The following is a 19,072-nucleotide window of genomic DNA, read 5'->3' as shown; positions in this document are numbered from 1 at the left end:
TAAATGGTGAGGTAGCAGCGAAAAAACAGAGAAGTAGAAGAGTGAATGGAAATGGGATAAAAAGTGTGCACGATGTGAAACAAATTATAATTTTGTCAAAGTTGCTCAGTCTGAAGCAATTTGAACCCTGAGTCTGCATCTTTTGGCAGATTTTGGAATTATCTCCAATGTTTAACCGTATAGATAGTTTTATTGCAAGATACCAATGAACATTGGACGAACAGAATAATTTTGCTGCTTAACCTGTTTCCTGCTAGACTCCAAAGTTGGCTTGTTACAGCTCCCATGCATATTTGAACAAAGCACCAAAGTGAATGTTAAATTCCTTAAAAGAAGCACAGTTAAGACCATCCTTTATTGTCATATCTAACAAGTTGGTGTCTTTACTTGCATATTCCTCTATAATTAGGATCGGTAGATTTGAAACCATAGAACATAGAACGCTGCAGCACAGTACAGATCCTTCAGCCCTTGATGTTGTGCTGACCTACATATTCGTACCAAAAAATTGAAACCCATAACCCTCTATTTTTCTTTCAACTATGTGCCTTAAATGCCCCTGATCTTTCAGCCTCCACCACCAGCCCTAGCAAAGCATTCTAGGCACCCACTCTCTCTGTGTAAAAAGCATCCCTGATGTCTCCCTAAACTTTCCTCCCTTCACCTTGTACATATGTCCTCTGGTGTTTTCTACTCCTACTCTAGGAAAAAGGCACTGGTTATCTATCTTAACTGTACATCACAGAATCTTGTAGACCTCTCATCCTTCTTCACTCCAAAAAGGCCTAGCTCTACTAATCTTGCCTCATAAGCCTTGTTTTCCAATCCACAGGCAACATCCAGTAAATCTCTTCACCCTTTCCATGGCTTCCACATCCTTCCTGTAATGAGGTGCCCAGAACTGAACATAATATTCTAAGTATGGTCTCATCAGAGATTTGAAGAGTTGCAACATGGCGTCTCGACTCTTGAACTCAATCCCCGACTAATGAAGCCCAGCATTCCGCATGCCTTCTTAACTATCATATCAACCTGAACAGCAACCTTGAAAGATTTGGACCCCAAGGTCCCTCTGTTCTTCAACACTATTAAGTATCCAACCATTAACCCTGTACTCAGCCTTCAGGTTGGACCTTCTAAAATGCATCAACCTTGCACTTATCAAGATTGAATTCCACCTACCACTTTTCCACCAACTTCTTCCTCCTGTCTGTATCCTTTTCTAACCTATGACAACCTTAATCACTGTACACAATTGCTCCAATCTTCATATCATCTGCAAACTTACTGACCCATCTTTCCACTTCTTCATCGAGGTCATTTATAAAAAAATCACAAAGTGTAGGGATTCCAGAACAGATCTCTGACAAACTCCTCTAGTCACTGACTTCCAGGCAGAATACTTTCCATTCACTGCTACTATCTGCTTTCTACAGGCAAGCCAATTCTGAATCCATACAGCCAAGTTTCCATGGATCCCATGACTCATGGTTTTTTGAACAAGTCTCTCATGGGGGACCTCGTCAAATGTCTTACTAAAATCCACAACTAGAGGTTTTTTTTGATACCTCCTCAAAAATCTCATTTAGGCTCGTGATGCCTCCCCTCACAGAGTCACGCTGACTTTCCCTGAGAAGACTGTACAAATGCTCATAAATCCTGTCCTTAAGAATCTAACATCTTCACCATGTTGATTCCAAAAGTGGTGCAGGCAAATGGCATTGTTTGTACTTACAGATGTCAAATGAAAATGAAAGCTGATGTATCTTAGTAGCTGTTTCTTTAATAACCAGTGCAAATATATTTTTGTCTGCAAATAAAAATACTTAAAATCTAAAAAAAGGAAAAGATCCAAAAATAAATACTGAAAAAAATTAAACCCTATCATAAAAATGTTTGAAAGTGAACTGATAAAATATTTTAACTGAATCTCAAAGGGAAGAGGAAATGGGATTTCTGGAGAGACAAACAAGGAAACCTTCAAAGTGGTTCTCTCTACAATGGAGTTTTAAAGTGGATAAGTCATGACTTTAAATGTATTATTACATTTTCTCCATAGAGAAAAATAAAATAATCACACATTACTTCAAATTTTCATTGCAAAACTAAGCAGCAGTGCTGTCACAAAGTCTTTGGATTTCAGTTCATTCACTGTTCATACAACGATCCTTGATTCTGAAATATATAAAATTATGACAGGACTTGAAACATATAAAGTTCTGACAGGACTAGACAGCTTAGCTGTAGAAAGAACGTTCCTGGTGTTGGGGAAATCCAGAATAAGAAGTCACAGTCTCAGTACAGGAGGTAAGCCATTTAGGACTGAGGTGAGGAGAAACTTTTTTGTTGAGAGTTGTGAGCATGTGGAACTACCTGCCACAGAAAGTTGTTGATGCTAATTCATTAGATATATTTAAAAAGGAGTTAGGGCTAAAGGGATCAAAGAATACAGAGAGAAAGCAGGAAGAATGAATAGTGATTCAGACTTGAAGGGCTGAATGGAATACTCCTGCATTTATCTTTAATGATTCTAGGCTTTGATCCCTTGTTTCTCCTTGACTTTCATTAATACAGGCAACTTACATTTGATCCATTCCATGCCTCAGGTACAACATTCCAAATTCTGCAGTCCCATTTAACTTGTTAGCCCAGTGATCAATATTTTGTAAACCTTGAAAAGCAGAGCAGTCCACTCTGCACAGGTGGAAAATCCAGGGACATCAAACTTGGACAGTCCTGATAGCCTTTTGATAGTCCCAAGATTAGAGAAATATAAAAACAGTCAAAATATATTTAAATAATTAAAACATATTTATAACTAGATCTTTTTTTGGTAATATTTAATTTTTTTTAGCAGTGCACATAATTGCAGTGGCGAACTGGCCCTGCTTGTCACAGATGGTCAGAGGGGTAGTCGTGGCAAAGATGGCATCGTGGGTCCTTCTCTTCCGGAAAAGACCGGAAGTATGCGTACACACTTATGTCAACATGATGCGAGTTTGGGTACACGAGGGGCAGGCTCCAGGCAGCCTTGAAGGCTGCAGCGCAAACTTCAAAGTAAATCAATTGTGCTTATTAACAAGTTCACAGCCTGCTGTCTTAGTTCTTCTTGCTGCACTCGCACTCGTGCACAACCCATTTTATCATTTTAAATATATTTAACAATCGTCAATCATTTCAAACACAGAACATCCACCCCCTCCCTCTTTCAGTCTTATTAAACAGAAAGAACGAAGAAAAAGAAACACAAAAAAATCCTCCCATTGCCAGTGAGAACAGTAAAACATACGCAGACATGATAATACCACAGCGTTAAAATCCTTACAGAGGTCTACTAGTGAGCCAGTAGCAATCGTAACCCTATATTGGTGCCAGTGAGGTCCCTATAAATAAGGCTGCCAGATATTTAAGAAGATGTTATATCCCTTCCTGAGATTGTTTGTGCCCTTTTCAAGTGAGATGCAGCTATTCATCTCCAAAGACCACCTATCCTATTCATGAGTAGATTTCATGTTGCTGCTATACACCTCCTGGCCACACTTAAGGCAATTTCTGTGAATTTAATTTGAGAATTAAAAACTAGATCTTAAACTTTGAAAAAAAAGTACATTGAATTTAAATTTTGTCTGGGTACTCTCCAACTAGATGGCATTAACATCAACTTCTCCAGTTTCCATTAGACCCCTCCCCTGCCTCTCACTCTCCCTATCCTTCTCTCTTTCCTCCAGCTCCCCACCCACTTGTCTCCATTCAGATAACTATCCCCTCTCCCTATCACTTCCCAGCATTTTTCTGTTCAGTCCTTCCACCCATTTCCACCTATGACCTCTTGCTTCTTGGCCTGTGCTCCTCTCCCTGACCCTTCTTCCCTCCTCTCCTCCCTTCCTCCCACCATCTTTTTATTCAGGAGCCTGCCTGCTCTTTGCTCATAACTTCATAAAGGGCTCAGGCCCAAAACATTGGTTATATCCTTTTGCTTCCCATAGATTGTACATGAGCTGCTGGGTTTCTCCAACACTTTTGTGTATTGCACGTTGAACTTCAAGGATTTATCTGATGCAAATTAATTAAAAATGCTTTACTAAAAGTTAAACAGGAAAGAGAAACCTGAGATAAATGGCGGAAATTTGCAAGGGTTTCAGGTTTCAGTTTCTGACTGACTATGCTTCTCTTAGAATGTCAAGATTAACTCAGAATAATAACTTAGAAGTTCTTGCAAACTCTAATGGGCCATGTCAGATTTCATCTTCATGTGTTTGAAGCATTGATGAGTTAAAAGTACTCCTGCACAAACAGAGACAAGAAATTCATTTTAGCCTTTGAAATTCAACTATATATTTCATTTAGTTCTGCCCAACATGAATAAATTTTGTCTGGGTATTCTCCAACTAGATGGCATTAACATCAACTTCTCCAGTTTCCATTAGACCCCTCCCCTGCCTTAGTTAATCAATCAGCCATGTTAAAAGGTCAATTTTACTCCCATCCCATCAGAAGAGGGGAATACAAATTATCCACACTGATTATTTTTAAATTTCTCATGTGCATTGTGGGTTAGAAGTGGTTCCTATCCAATTATATCAATCAACCTCTGATGAAGTCTTCAATTTTTACTTAAACCTTATATTTTGGAACCTTGGGACTGCCACTAGGTAGCCAATGGCAAGAAGAAGTGGAGTCATAGCAGAGCCCCAAAATAATAAACGTACCTTGATTTTGTTTTGATGTGGGTCAAGTGTAGCTGTTATATTCCTCTGTTCCCACCCAGGAAACCTTACAACTTCTTTGCTTAGACCATTCCCACTCCTGTCCATGATACTCCTGACATTTAATTAAATGTTCTCCCCCCCCCAAAAAAAAATGCTTGTACTTGCTAATGAATAACCACATATAACCATTTACAGCACAGAAACAGGCCTTGTCGGTCCTTCAAGTCCGTACCGGTTCACTTGAACAACTCCACTAGCTCCTCCGCAAACTCCTGAGGAAGTAGAGGCTTTCTTCATGATGCCATTGGTGTGTTGGTTCCAGGAAAGATCTTCTGAGATAGTGACTCCCAAGAACCTACATTTCTTGTTGAATAATAGATAAGGACTGGAAACCAAAATGTTCTGTGCATTATTCTATGGAGGATTGATTATCACCTTGTGTGATGTTTACTTTCTACGTTGAGTTATCTTATTTAGTTCAATTCCCTTTAACCAGTTTAAAAAGTGTACAAAAGGCAAAATGTAGACACTGATTTATGAAACTAACAGAAAAAAAATAACCTAGTGCAAATCTGTTTGGAAACAAACTGTGTATATAATCATATGAAAATGAAGATAATAAAGATATAGAGAGCTATTAATTTTAGATATAGCAAAACTGATTCTAGGCATACTCATAATTTGGTTAATTTCTTGAGATTCTTGGCATCATCTATGATAATTATTTAGGCAAGCTATACCTGGTTTCTCAAATATTTTAATTATTGAAAAATAATGCATCATATTTTCCAACAAGAAAGTATATTTATACTAGCTAAATGAAACATGACAGAGATCTAGTGTTAAGGCTCATGCCCAGACATTGTCCAGCAGTAATAAACACGATAAGCAGAATGATTCAAGGCTTTTCTAAGTAAGTAGATGAATCGTTGATATTATTAAATTATATAATTTCATTAGGCAGAAACTTTGAGTGTTTTTTTCCAGTCAAAGAAACCCTAAACAAAGGATATCTTCAAATATCTAAAATTCTGAAGAAAAGATACACTAAAAAAAAATTCTTAATTTTTACTAGACTGTAGAAATATGGTTCCTAAGATCAATTAGTGATTCTCATTTTACAACAGGGACTATTCTAAAATTCTCTGAAGTTATGCACTCATAATTAGTTGACTATTAGCATTGATAAGTTAGAATGCCTTCAGCTCAAATTGCACTTCAAGTACCAAAATCTAGAATAGATGGCATGTTAGCACAACGCCTTTACAGCGCCAGCAATTGGAACCAGAGTTCGAATCCCGTGCCATCTGTAAGGAGTTTGTACGTTCTCCCCATGTCCGCGTGGGTTTTCCCTAGGTGTAAACGAAATGCTACCGTGCTGTATGTCTAAATTTAATGGGAATGAATGAGAGTATTTTGATAAGGTTTGTTTTTCCCTATCAAAATACGGCGCAATATCAAAGAACATCTGGAGACTCTTCTAACCAATATTTATCCCTTTTTTAAGTATCATGGAGATTGACATGTGATCAGAATTTTCTGCATACACATTGGTTGCCATTTATGATAGAAACAAAAACTGCACTTCAAAAATATTTTGTTTGAGGTGAGCACTTTGGTGAATCCTAAAGTACAAAAGCTTTTATATAAATGTAAATCCTTTTTTGAGAAAGTTTGGAGCCCATATATGGATTGGATGTGAACTAATTCTTAAAATATTTTTCCATGTATGAGTGGAAACCACGACACACGTAAATGTATTATTTTAACTATTCTCCTCCATTTCTTTCTTTCCTTTTTTTTTCCTTTTGGGGTAGATTAGTAGGGGTTGGGGGGAAGAATGGGGATGGGGGCAGGGGGCTATCATGGGATAAAATATATATATTATCAAATATAAATAAAGTTATCAAAAAAATGTAAATCTTTCTCAATTTGGCTGTAACTTGCTTCACAGTGTCATAAGGTTGTGAAAATTCTCTCTCTCTCAGATCACATGTCATTATAAGGGCTCTCTTAGCAGTGGTTTTCAAACTTTTTCTTTCCACTCACATATTACCTTAAGTACTCCCTATACCATCAGTGCTCTGTGACTAGTAAGGGATTACTTTCAGTGGTATTTGGGTGGGGAAAATAAAAGTTGAGAACCATTGCTCTAGACCAGGGTTTCCCAAACATTTTAGCTAGCAAAACACTTATGGGGAGCATTTGGAAATCGCAGCACACCCCATGGTTATGAACTGGAAGTAGAATGGCATCAACTTCCAAGTCAAGCGTGGTTGAGTCTAATTTAAATTAGTTTTCTTTAACAATAAGCAATCTGAGACAGTGCCTGAAAAATCCCATTTCTTCAGAATTTTGTTATTTTGTTTCAATTTAACACTAACCAAATTGAAACTACAAATATCACCGACCTCCCTGACTCCAAATGCCCACCATCACCAACCTTCCAGAAGTAGATTTCCAACCCATCCCAAGACACCCACGGGCTGGATCTCCCAACGCCTCTGATGTGGGTATCCACCTCAGCCCCAACTGCCTGCAGCTGGAGCACCTGATGCCCCTGATGTAGGTTTGCATCCCAGCCCCTACTGCCCACAGGCCCAAGCTTCCAACACTTCTATTGCTAACCCTCATCCCTTCCAACCAGGTGCTGGAGCCACTGTCATCTCCACTGGTGACCCCAATAGCAAATATACCATAGCCCCTGATGCCTCTATCGACGCAGGACCCGGTCCCTTCCAACACCATTCCGGCACCCACACCAACTCCATCACCAGTTTCCACACCGACCTTAGCACGAGGGAAGGGGAGAGAGCGAGCGAGAGGGGTGGGGGGGGGGAGGAGGGAGCAAGTGACTGAGTTAGAGGAAGAGAGGGGAACACAAAATCACAGAGAGTCAGCAAAAGCCATTCCCGCTATATTGCACATGTGGAATATCTCTATTTAAATTTTTTTAATGTGGCCAGCCTCGTGCCAAAAGAAATTAACAAATCTCATTGGTTGAAAATAGCATATTGAGGCCCATCATCTGCACTGACGTCTGTACTGCTGACATCAGGCCTCAAGACGCAATTTTGTTTTGTTAAGGTCGAGGCAACTGTTTTCTGTCGTTGCAGAACACAGATATTTAAAGGCACAGGTAAAAAGTAATTTAAAGAAAAACCATTATTGCTAATTATCATTATTACTACCCATTTCTTCCACAAAACCCAGTTTGGGAAATGCTGCTTTAGACCAGTGGTTTTCAAACTGCCCCCCCCCAAAACTCTCATCCCATCTTAAGCAATCCCCATGCCTGTTCTGTGATTCGAAAGGGATTGCTTAAGGTGGTATGTGAGTGGAAAGAAAACCACTGTTTTATTCGTACCTAATTGACTTGTTATGTGCGCAGTTTCAGAACTCCAAAGGAAATGGGTCAACGACAATTTTCTCAAGTAAAATATTTCAGTAACAATTGGGTATCTAGAGCAGTGGTTCTCAACCTTCTTTCCCCACCGACATACCACCTTAAGCAATCCCTTATGAATCACAGAGCTCTTCAGGCTTTTAGGGATTGCTTAAGATGGAATGTGAGTTTAGGGGGGCAGTTTGAAAATCACTGCTCCTGACCCAATTGTTACTGAAATATTTTGCTTGAGAAAACTTGTCATTGGTCCATTTCCTTTGGAGTCATGAAATGAGTCAATTAGGTACGATTAAAACGGTGGTTTTCAAACTCTTTCTTTCCACTGACATACCACCTTCAGTAATCCCTTACTAATCACAGAGCACATATGGCATAGGGATTATTGAAGGTGCTATGTGAATGGAAAGAAAAAGTTTGAAAACCACAGTCTTAGAGATTAAATTGCTTAAAATCTGTTAATAAAAGCAAGACAACCAGGCAATACAAAACTGATGAAAGGAAATTTGAAAGAAAATGTCCCCTCATGTGATGATTTACAGTTGGAATGAATTTCCTGCTGAAGCCAGCAAAACCATACAGACACATTTAACATTTAAAAGATCCAATCAGCTGCGACAGGATGATTCAGGGCAGTCAATGAGCTTGAGATTTATTCACAATGCAGGTTTGTGCTGTAAACTAGCCTAACAGTTATAATGATTTCTTTAAATGTTAGAAAATGTAGATATTTATTGGATTAAATAAAGCCAAAAAAGACAAAGTACATTTAAATAAAAGATTTAGGGTTTCATTTCTCTTTAAATTGTGTTAAACTTCATTTGCAATGAAAACCACAGTAGGAACTAAATTTCCTGTTTCATGGGTGTTTCAAAAACTTTCTTCCTTTGCAAGTAGGCATCAACTCAACAGGCCCCAAACCTACTTCCCTAAAAGGCTTCTCAAGAAGTGAACATTTTCTCCCTTCAGCGACATTTTCAAGCCACTTCTGCTTCACCAGACAACTGAACAAAAACCAAATTTAATTATCCACTATGTATTGCTCAAAGACTCATAATTACACTATCACCGTTTGCATTTCACTCTTCACTCATTTGAACTTGATTGAAATATCTAATCTAACCATACAAGTGCATTTATATAGCATATTGTCTGATATAAATAAGCACAGTTATAATGCAGAATAGACTGAAAGGGAGTTTACTTGAGCTAGCGCTAAACAATATTTCACATACTTTAACATTTGACAATAAATCATTAAAATAATTCAAGGAGATCTGTGTGGCACATTGAATAAGATCTCAAACTATTAGTATCGGTGGTGGGGGGGGGGGGGGGGAATCCATCACCATATTTCTGCTTAAATGCATGGGGCTCTATAGGCTTCAGGATATAAACCACATTAGTATTTTATTGAAACACTTTTGAAGCCATGCCATTTATCAAAAGAAATTCAATCAAGACTATCCTTTCATGGGTGAAGTTTTCATGGCAGTCTTCAACAGTGGAATTCTGTTGCTTTCACCAATATTTCCTTGTCAACTATAAGCAGTAAATCAAATTGTTGTTTATATGACTGTTGTTTGTGATCTAGCTATGTTTACACTGATGGGCTTTTCCAATATTACAATAATAACAAGAATTTATAAAATACTCCACTCACTGTTAGTACTTTGGGAAGTTCAAATGTTGCACAAGTTCTTTCTTTTACTTCCTGTTATAAGAGACTGAACCATTTTTCAAGACTGTGCAAGGGGCACAGTACAAAGTGAAGAGTTTTATTTGACAGGATCAGCATTTCAGACATGAGCATCACAGTGTGCCTAATCTTTGACCACAACATCAACAAGCTCCTGATGCAAAATCATGGTCGTGATTCATCAGGTCATCAGCCCTTTTTCCACATGTCCATCAGGATAAACTTTTATGGAAACTACTGAAATTTAGTTATTGGTGTGGCTTTAAAGCAGCCCAGACTAAGACCAGACACTGAAATTTTAACTCGCCTGTTAATATTTTCACTATGTTGAAAGGAAAGCATCAAAAATCCAAACAGATGGGTTCATTTCTGTGATATTTAATGTCAGTGTCCAGAATGTGTTTGGATGATATCGGTAAACGTGTACTGAGTTCACAATGGAGTAACCAGCGCACAATTGACCAGTTTAATAAAGTTGCGACACAAAGTATTTGTGCAGAATGAGCAGGCACCATCATTCACTGAGGATCAGCTGGAGGGTCCAATCTTGTGAAAATCCAGCCTTAGTTTATTTTAAACAGTACTGACTGAAGCTACGAGTACACTTAAGGAGGATATGTTCATTCACCAGCTTTAAATGGTTTGTGGCAGAAAATAGTGGAGATCAGGTACTCAGCATTTCAGCTGCAGCTTTGGACACTTTGGTTGCCATGGCAGTGAGGAAGAGAAAAAGTCACTAGAGGAATTCTGGAACCAAAGACCAATGGAATTAGGTCAAAATCAAGGATTCGTAACAGTGTAGACAAATTGTGGAATCTTGTGCTCTAGGTCTATAGATCCCTCAAGGTTGTTGCACAAGTTGAGAGGATGGTTAAGAAGGCGTATATGGTGTGCTGGTCTTCAATAACCAGAGAATTGAGTTCAAGAGCTGTGAGATAAGGTTGCAGCTCCATAAAACTCTAGGTCCTTTCAGACTGTTGTGTAAAATGGGGTTGTGTTGCCCGGTAAGCGCCCCAGTTACGCAGCAGTTAGAAAAGGTCTGACCCAGTCAACCCCGACGAAATCCAACCAGGTCCCTGATTGGAGATAGTCAGGTAACCCATTTAAACTTACATAGGTCGCGTCTGCAGGTGATTTGAAATGAAAATGGAGAACATGCTTATTCCAATGACATCAGCATTTGCGTGTGTGTGTCATTGGGCAGCCAGCACCTGAACATCCGGCAGTACTTCCGGTGAGTGCGTGATGCATCATCGTAGGGGTGGGATCCCCCTTAAATTGCTGGGTTGGCGATTTAATGGGTCGATCCCCCTGCAATTTAAGAGGTGCTTCCAGCACCTTTGCCCCAGTAATTGCACCTGGGTCCCAAGAGGACTACCCAGGTGCTGCAATTAGAGAATCCAGTGATCAATGGATGATCAGAAGTGAAGAGGTGAGCAAATTTAAATTCCTGGGAGTCACTATCTCTGAGGATCTTGCCTGGACCAAACACACGAATGTGATCATGAAGAAAGCACCTCTACTTTCTCAGGAGTTCACAGAGGTTTGGGATGACTTTGATATCTTGACAAACTTCTAGAGATACAGTGCCCTCCTTGATGTTTGGGACAAAGATACTATTTTTCCTTTTATTTGCACTTGTGCTCTACAGTTTTAAATTAGTAATCAAACAATTTATGTGTAATTAAACTGCACATTTTGGAGTTTATTCAAGGTTATTTGTATACATTTTGGTTTGACCATGTAGAAGTTATAGGACCATGTAGAAATTACATAGTCCCCTCATTTCAGGGCACCATAATATTTGGGACATTTGGCTTCACAAGTGTGTGTGAGTACCCTGGTATATTTAATTGCTTTATTTGTGCAGGTATAAGTGAGCTGGCCTTTCTTTTAAGCTTTTGATCAGACTTTAGTTGATATTTTTCAATTGCACCAATGAAAGTCAAAGAAGCCATTATGAGGCTGAAAAACAAGAATAAAACTGTAAGAGACATTGCCCAAACCTTAGGATTATCAAAATCAACAGTTTGGGACATCATTAAGAAGAAAGAGTGTACTAGTGATCTTAATAATTCCAAAGGATGTAGGTTAATTGGGTGTAATTTTGGCGGCATGGACTCATGGCCTGTTACCGAGCTAAATGTGTAAATTTAAATAAATCTAAAGTAATGAAGAAAAATTCTCAAACACCTGTCCAACAGATCAGAAACACTCTTCAGGAGGTGGGTGTGGATATGTCAATGACTACTGTTGACAGAAGACTTCATGAACCAAAATATAGAGGCTGCAATGCAAGATGCAAACCATGGCAAAGAGGAAATGCTTTGGATTTTGGCTGTTTTTTTTTAAATCTTTGCTCTTGCCATCACTCTGATACAGGTTAATCTTGGTCTCATCTGCACGTCAAGCTTCAGATCTATCATCTGCAGTTATCAGTCAGCAACATACACAGGATTGACATATCACGCAGATGCATGGCAACATCCTTGCTAATATTCTTAACTGATCCCTGCAGGAGCGGATGGTGCATGATGCACATCAGCAACAGTGAGCACAGGGCACGTCGCACACATCTGCTCATTAGCCTGCAGAATCAATTGCTGGCTAGGTTTTGTGTGGCCAACAGAGTCCATGAGCAAATAGCATTGACTTTGATGGTATTTTCATACACTATCTTCAATCTCTTAATATCAAAATATATCATTCCATCATCTCTTCAGGTTTATGAGGGGCAGACGCTATAAGCAAGCACACCTTTACTTATTCCTTCCCCTCAAAACAATCCTACCCTTGAACCCACCTTCTTTCAGAAGGCCTCCTTTCTCACTTTTCCGTGCAGTGGCTGATGAGTAAGACAATGGTGATGACAGACACCTGTTGCCACCAGCTCAACTACCGTCACTTTAGACGCTATGCAAATGACCCACAGTCCAGGGAGAGGAAAAGGGTCCATTTGCCAATTCCCCTGAGTGCGAGGTTGCATGAAGTCTGCTCCAGAGAGTTTTGATAATGAAAGTTGATGGGCATGCACATTTTCGCTCTATTGTCAAATCTTTTTAAAAGGTTGATGGAACGTCAGAGTACAGGAAAGTTCCAATCTAGGATGGCACTTTCTGAGCAAAGGAATCACCTTTTTTAACATGGAAGTTGTGGTCAACTCATCATGTGAGTACCTAGACCTGCATGCATTTTCTGATGGTTCCGCTTCTTTGGTAGCGGACTGAACCCCCATAATATCTCAATGTTGCACTGGAAGCTTGGTCTTATGGAAGCAGGAATTTGAGCTTGCATGGCAAAGTTCATCCTCAAGTCCCTGAGTTCCTCCAATCGCGTAACTGATGAACAGATTCAGTTTTCTCACAACATTGACAGAAGCCATTCAATCCATCATCTAGGAAAGTTTTCTATTATTCCACGGATACCATTATATCTTTTATTTCCCCATAAGCTATTCTTTCTCATGTATCAATTAATTTCTCACCTCTCCCAACCCAATTGAGAAGAAAGAGAATAAAATTAGGGGAAATCCGCCCATTTACAGAGGGATGTGCAAACTCCATACGGGCACCACCAGAGTAACTGAAACTGTGAGACCTGCACCACCCATTTTCAAGCTTAGATAATGAAACTTGTATTTGAATTTATTTTGCATAACTTACTCATAAAGGCCATTCTGCATACCTTACATCTTGCTGCCATTCATTCCTTGGTTAACGGGCATCCAAATCCCTTTAGAGTTTTGCCCAGCATCAGTTGTGCCTAATTCAGTGGTCAGCCCTCATTTTCTTACTTGCTGAGTGAAATTTGCTTCTAAAAGAGCCGGCCAACATCTGTCTTTATAACACACAGAAAATGTAGAACACGAAACATAACCCTTTAACTACATGTCTGTGCTGAGCATAATGTCCAAATCAAATTAAAACTCTGCTATTTGCACTTGATAGATTATTCCACCCCTTCGTACTTATGTGTCGAAAACAAGAGACAAATCTTGAGGCAGATCAGCAGAGATACAGCATAAAGGGCTCTTACTGTTTCATCCAAGCTTTGCTCTCTACATCAGTTTATTTTCATTAGTATACTTCTTCCAACATGGCTGGTACTTATAACAGCTTTTCTACATAATTCAATGCACAAATACATCTGCCAACAATGTTTAAAGATATGAAATAAATAGGTTTACAATGATAATTGGGCTAATAAAATGTCTGAGTGAGTTTGATTGGTTGTCTCTGAACTTTAACCTATAGTGTGTAATGCACATTGAGAAGAAAATATATTTCAAAAAAAAGCCCTAATTTTTCCAAAAATCCCCTTACACAGTCCATGTGTGTGTGTTACATATATGAATATGTGTGTGTGTGTGTGTGTATATACACACACTGAATATTTTTTTCAGGAATATGGAGGAGAGATTTAATATGACACAAATATAACAGCTTATTTTTTACCTCGTTCAGTACACTTTTGGGGTGTAATTTTAGATGGAATATTAAACTGAAGAATCATCACCTTTTGGACATAAATAAAGAATATCATAAAAGTGACTTCAAAAATAGCGTGCAGCTCTTCCAAAGCCCTTGCCAATATTACTTCAAATAATGTTACTTACCATTTATGGCAGTATAAAGGACGATCTTCGAAACTTAAAAATGTCACCTCAAAATCAGGATAAGTTTTATATGCTGAGTATAAAATCTGAACCTGAACCCTAACCCTCACCCTGATCGACACTAACTTGGATGTAGTTACTCCAGTTGGGATGCCAAGCAAAGAGAAAGAGAGAGGCCTGGTAAACAGATTGTGTTAACAGAGGCCTAAAAGTCTCAACCCCAGAAATGAACTGACTGTCCAGCTGCAGGAAGCAGCCACCAAAGCAGTAATCTGGAACAAAAGAAAATCAAATGACAAATTCCAAATGACAACAGCAGAGGTTCAGAGACAAGTGATTTATTCAGTCTCCAGAACCTAATGACTAACCCACTAACTTCCCTCATCCTCACCACATACACACACAAATATCCCTGGGTCATAGTGAGTCGGGAACCCCTCTCATGACTGGACCTCGCAGGGCTTCAGCCTCTTGTTCTACACAGTCCTGACACCCGTGTCCCAAGATAGACTCTTAGCACAGCAGACACTGGCCTGGACAGTCGCACTGGTCTCAGACTCAACGCCCCATACACCTGCATGAACTACATGCCACTCCCAGCTCTATTGCCAGGAGAAGCCACGACTCAGCCAGCAGGCCGCAGCATGACCGGCAGACCCTGAGAGTTCACAGGCCGGTTCCCGAGTTACCAAACTAACTCCAGAGCAAATTCAAGATGTGTGACAGCCACAAAGAGAGGAGGAAAGCACTGATCCTATTAAGAACCAGGAACAGGAACAGGTATTGAAAGCATAGACTGTGGCAATTTACAGTGACACATGTAGCAGGTATGGTTTGTGAGCAGCGTCAAAACTTGGGGTAGTCTCATCCAGTGAGTATAGTTCAAAACCTCCATTTTAAGTAGAAATTCTGGGAGCTGTCTAATGCACGGGTCATTTTATATGCTGGCATATACGGTAATTAATTAGCCATTTATGGTTTACAATTAATTTGGATACTCGTGTGAACAAATTATTCCTCCTGCTTGCCAAAAATGATTAATTCAGTGGCTGTGAAGCAGTTTGAGGATTCTAAAGGTTTGAAAGGTGGTGGGTAATTGTGTAATATATTTTATTTGTTCTTTATTAAGAGTTAAAGTGGGATGTGAACAAATCAAACAGAAGTTTGATATTCAGTTGAATTTTTATTTTCATAGATAACAGAATCTGTTTCATAAATATTTAGTTGTATGATACCAAATAGAGTAAATAACTTACCAGGAGTAGCTGCAACCACAGCACCAACAGAGAGAGCATGTGTTTGATCTATGACTGCCAGCAGGTTGTGTTGTGGTGAAGTTCTCATTTTGCGACATCTGATGGTTCTTCTCACACTTGGATCCGATGCACTAAAATAAGGAAGATAATGTTTACAATCACCGTATCTTTAATATATTTGCTATAAAATTCCCTTTTCACATACCTGATTCAGAAGAAAAGCAGAAGTTCTGGAATTATACATGAAAGTTAATTTTCAACGATGACATGTTTTCTTGCACTTTTATAGCAAAGAACACGTCATGCAATCTTTTACTTCCTATAGTTTATTACACACAATTTCCTGTGGCATCATATGACATGATCTTCTTCACTCAGTACAATTAATAGTTCTCATAGTTTGCATGTTGCCTGCAGAAATTCAACTTAGCAGTCTAGAACGTGTCAGGTAGCAAATGTATTTAAGGATATTTGTTCTCCTAGGACATCAACACGTTTTGGACAGACCAAGTGCGCCAAGTTGATGGTCCCTCAACAGCACTTAATGTTTAGCTTGGTTTGAATCTGTGAGAATGTTCTGTAAATCAGAGTGCCCTAGTAATGCAGCTGTCAATAGGAGCCTCAATAAAGACCCTTGCAATATAAAAAGCTCACCAGGAGTGCATCATTTACTTAATATATGGAAGAAGATCCACTTAGAAAGGAAAAAAACGAATTACTAAATACCAAAATTGTTATTGACACAAGACCCATTAACCCCTTTTACAATAGATAACCTTTCCTTTAGAGAATGGGAGAGAAAAGGACTCAAAAGAATAGAAAATTGTTTTTTGGGAAATAATTTATTAACATTTGAACAGTTGAAGTTCAAATATGCAATAACTCAGGGTACAATGCTTGCATATCATCAATTGAAAGCTTATTTAAAGGATACATTGGGAAGCAGACTGAGATTACCAGAAGGAAGCAGCTTTGAATATGTGATTACAGACACAATGATAATTAAAAGATTTATAACGAACATGTACATTAAGCTGCAAGATAAGGAAAATGATGAAATAAGTTATAAACCCAAACCAAAGTGGGAAAAGGATTTAAACATAAAGATAAAAAATGAAGTATGGGAAAAGTTATGTTCTGGAAATATGAAGAATATAATAAACACAAGGTTACGCATGATACACTATAATTGGTTACACAGGGTATATATCACGCCCCAAAAATTAAAAGAATGGGATCCAACAGCAGATAGATGTTTTTGCTGTAAGAAGGAAATGGGAACAACAATACATGCAATTTAGACGTGTTTTTTTTTTAATTTATTTGTTCAAAAAACAAATAATATATGACATATACAGCAATTAAACATGAACATGAACATTTTTTATATATAGAAAAAACCCCCGCCCCCCCTTCAGCCAACTCACCTAAGGAGAGCCATAAAAAAAGAAAAAAAAATATTAAAAAAAGTTAAATACACATATTAAAATCTAATCAATGTAAATTGAAATGTAAATATTCCAAATATAACAATCACTTATTAATTAAAAAAATTATGACTATCATGCAAAACATACATAATTTTTTCCATTATTAAACAATATTTGATCTCATTATACCATCTATTAATATCAATCATATTTGTATCTTTCCACGTACTAGCAATACATTTTTTCACTACGGATAAAGCTAAATATACAAAAGCAAGCTGAAACTTATTTAATCCCAAGCCTTTCAGAGATTGCAAACTACCCAATAAAAATACTGTTAGATCTAAAACTATTTTAATCTTAAAGTGTCATTCTAAAAACGATAGAATTTTCTTCCAAAAAGATTGTATATGTATACATAACCAAACGGCATGAAAAAAAATACCAACCGTATCACCACAAAAAAGATTTATTATGATAGCCTTAGCAGTAGCAAAAAAGTGTATAATGTTAACTTGGAAAATGGAAGAGAGCCTGAGAATACAGCAATGGTCCGTGGAAATGAATAAATGTATTCCATTGGAAAAAATAACAAATAATTTAAAAAATAAAGTCACATTATTTGAACAAATTTGGGAACAATATATGGAACATAACAGGGAGAGCTTTCCTCGGACCTCAACCCCCTAAAGCGATAAGAAGACAAAACTATTTGATTCAGTGTGTAAAAGCAGATGATGCATTTTTCTTGTTCATTTTTCATCGTGTGAAGACATTGTTTTATGGTTTTATTGTATTGTATATGTTGAATATTTATTGGTCGGGGGTGGGAAGGGAAAAAAAGGGAGAAAATACCATTCTGTATATTTAATGAGAAATGTTTGTATATATTTTGATTGATATGGTTCACAGTGTGAAAATAAAAAAAATAAAGACCCTTGCATTCTTTTCCAGACCCATGCAAACATAGCTAACAAAAAGGTGGGTCCTCATCGCAGATGTCTCAAGGGAGTGAAAATTTGATTGTCCCTTTTCACAGCCAACCAGGCAAGGTTTTGGTGCTTGTTTGTGAGTTCTGGTAAAGATACATTCCACCGAATGATTTAGACCAGGGGTGGCCAACCTTTAACTTTCAATTTTTAATTTAGACACACAGCATGGTAACAGGCCATTTTGGCCCAGGAGTCCGTGCCACCCAATTAACCTACATCCTTGGTAAGTACTCATGGGCTGAAATAGCCTGTTACTATGCTGTATGCCTAAATTAAAAGTTAAAAGGTTGGCCACCCCTGATTTAGATGGTCTGCTTGGAAATCTGTACCACAAGAGCTGTCATGTCCTCTCTTGCATAGCCTGCAGAATACTTTGTGCTGACCACCACTTAATAGTCTGGTGGTCAGTGTTTTTCTGATATGGAATAAGAATTTAAATGAAAACATTCCTTAACCATCTAAACTTTTATTAGCACATCCCGTAATACTTAATTTAAATGGCAACAAACAATATTTTATGATTGTTGTATTTGACTTAGTGCCCAACATTAGTTTCTCAACCATATATATTGAAATTTTCCATTGAACATTCTAATTGTTTTCCATCCAAACAAATCATTACAGCAAATCCTGATATAATTAAATTTTTATCATAAATTATCACAAGGAATATCTTGTGAAATTTTTGAAAAAATGTCAACAAGACCAGTTTTATCAAGAATGTTGCACCTACTTTTCTTTCACTCATCTGACACCTTGAGAGACTGTGGAATTTTATTTCTACACAATTCCATGCACAATGTGATGAAATGATACTAATTGACATAACAAAATATTGCAGTTTAAATTAGCAAAGAACCCACCAGAGATTAATCCAATTCATTCCCAAAACAATCCTGACCTCATCCAATCAGAAATATTTTGTTTCTCCAATCCATTGTACAACATCCTCTTATTATTTAAAATAT

At 38.0% G+C, this 19,072-nt stretch overlaps 1 protein-coding gene across 5 annotated transcripts in view; it reads right to left on the bottom strand.

Annotated features, from left to right (window-relative positions):
* The window catches only part of LOC138735701 (regulator of G-protein signaling 20-like), an 84,856-nt gene that overhangs the window by 20,328 nt on the left and 45,456 nt on the right, over positions 1-19,072 (bottom strand). For 4 of the 5 annotated variants that reach the window (XM_069883949.1, XM_069883948.1, XM_069883946.1 and 1 more), the window contains exon 2: positions 15,683-15,813. In XM_069883949.1, the coding sequence (XP_069740050.1) occupies positions 15,683-15,780 (98 nt within the window). In that variant the 5' untranslated portion in view covers positions 15,781-15,813. Of the gene's footprint in view, positions 1-15,682; positions 15,814-15,887; positions 15,987-19,072 lie in introns of those variants that run through there. The other variant, XM_069883947.1, reaches the window with a different exon arrangement.

Source organism: Narcine bancroftii, chromosome 6 (assembly GCF_036971445.1).
Source record: "Narcine bancroftii isolate sNarBan1 chromosome 6, sNarBan1.hap1, whole genome shotgun sequence".
NCBI classification, from domain to species: domain Eukaryota; kingdom Metazoa; phylum Chordata; class Chondrichthyes; order Torpediniformes; family Narcinidae; genus Narcine; species Narcine bancroftii.
Note: the sequence above shows the minus strand (reverse complement) of the source record. Positions and strands in the feature narration are given on the sequence as shown.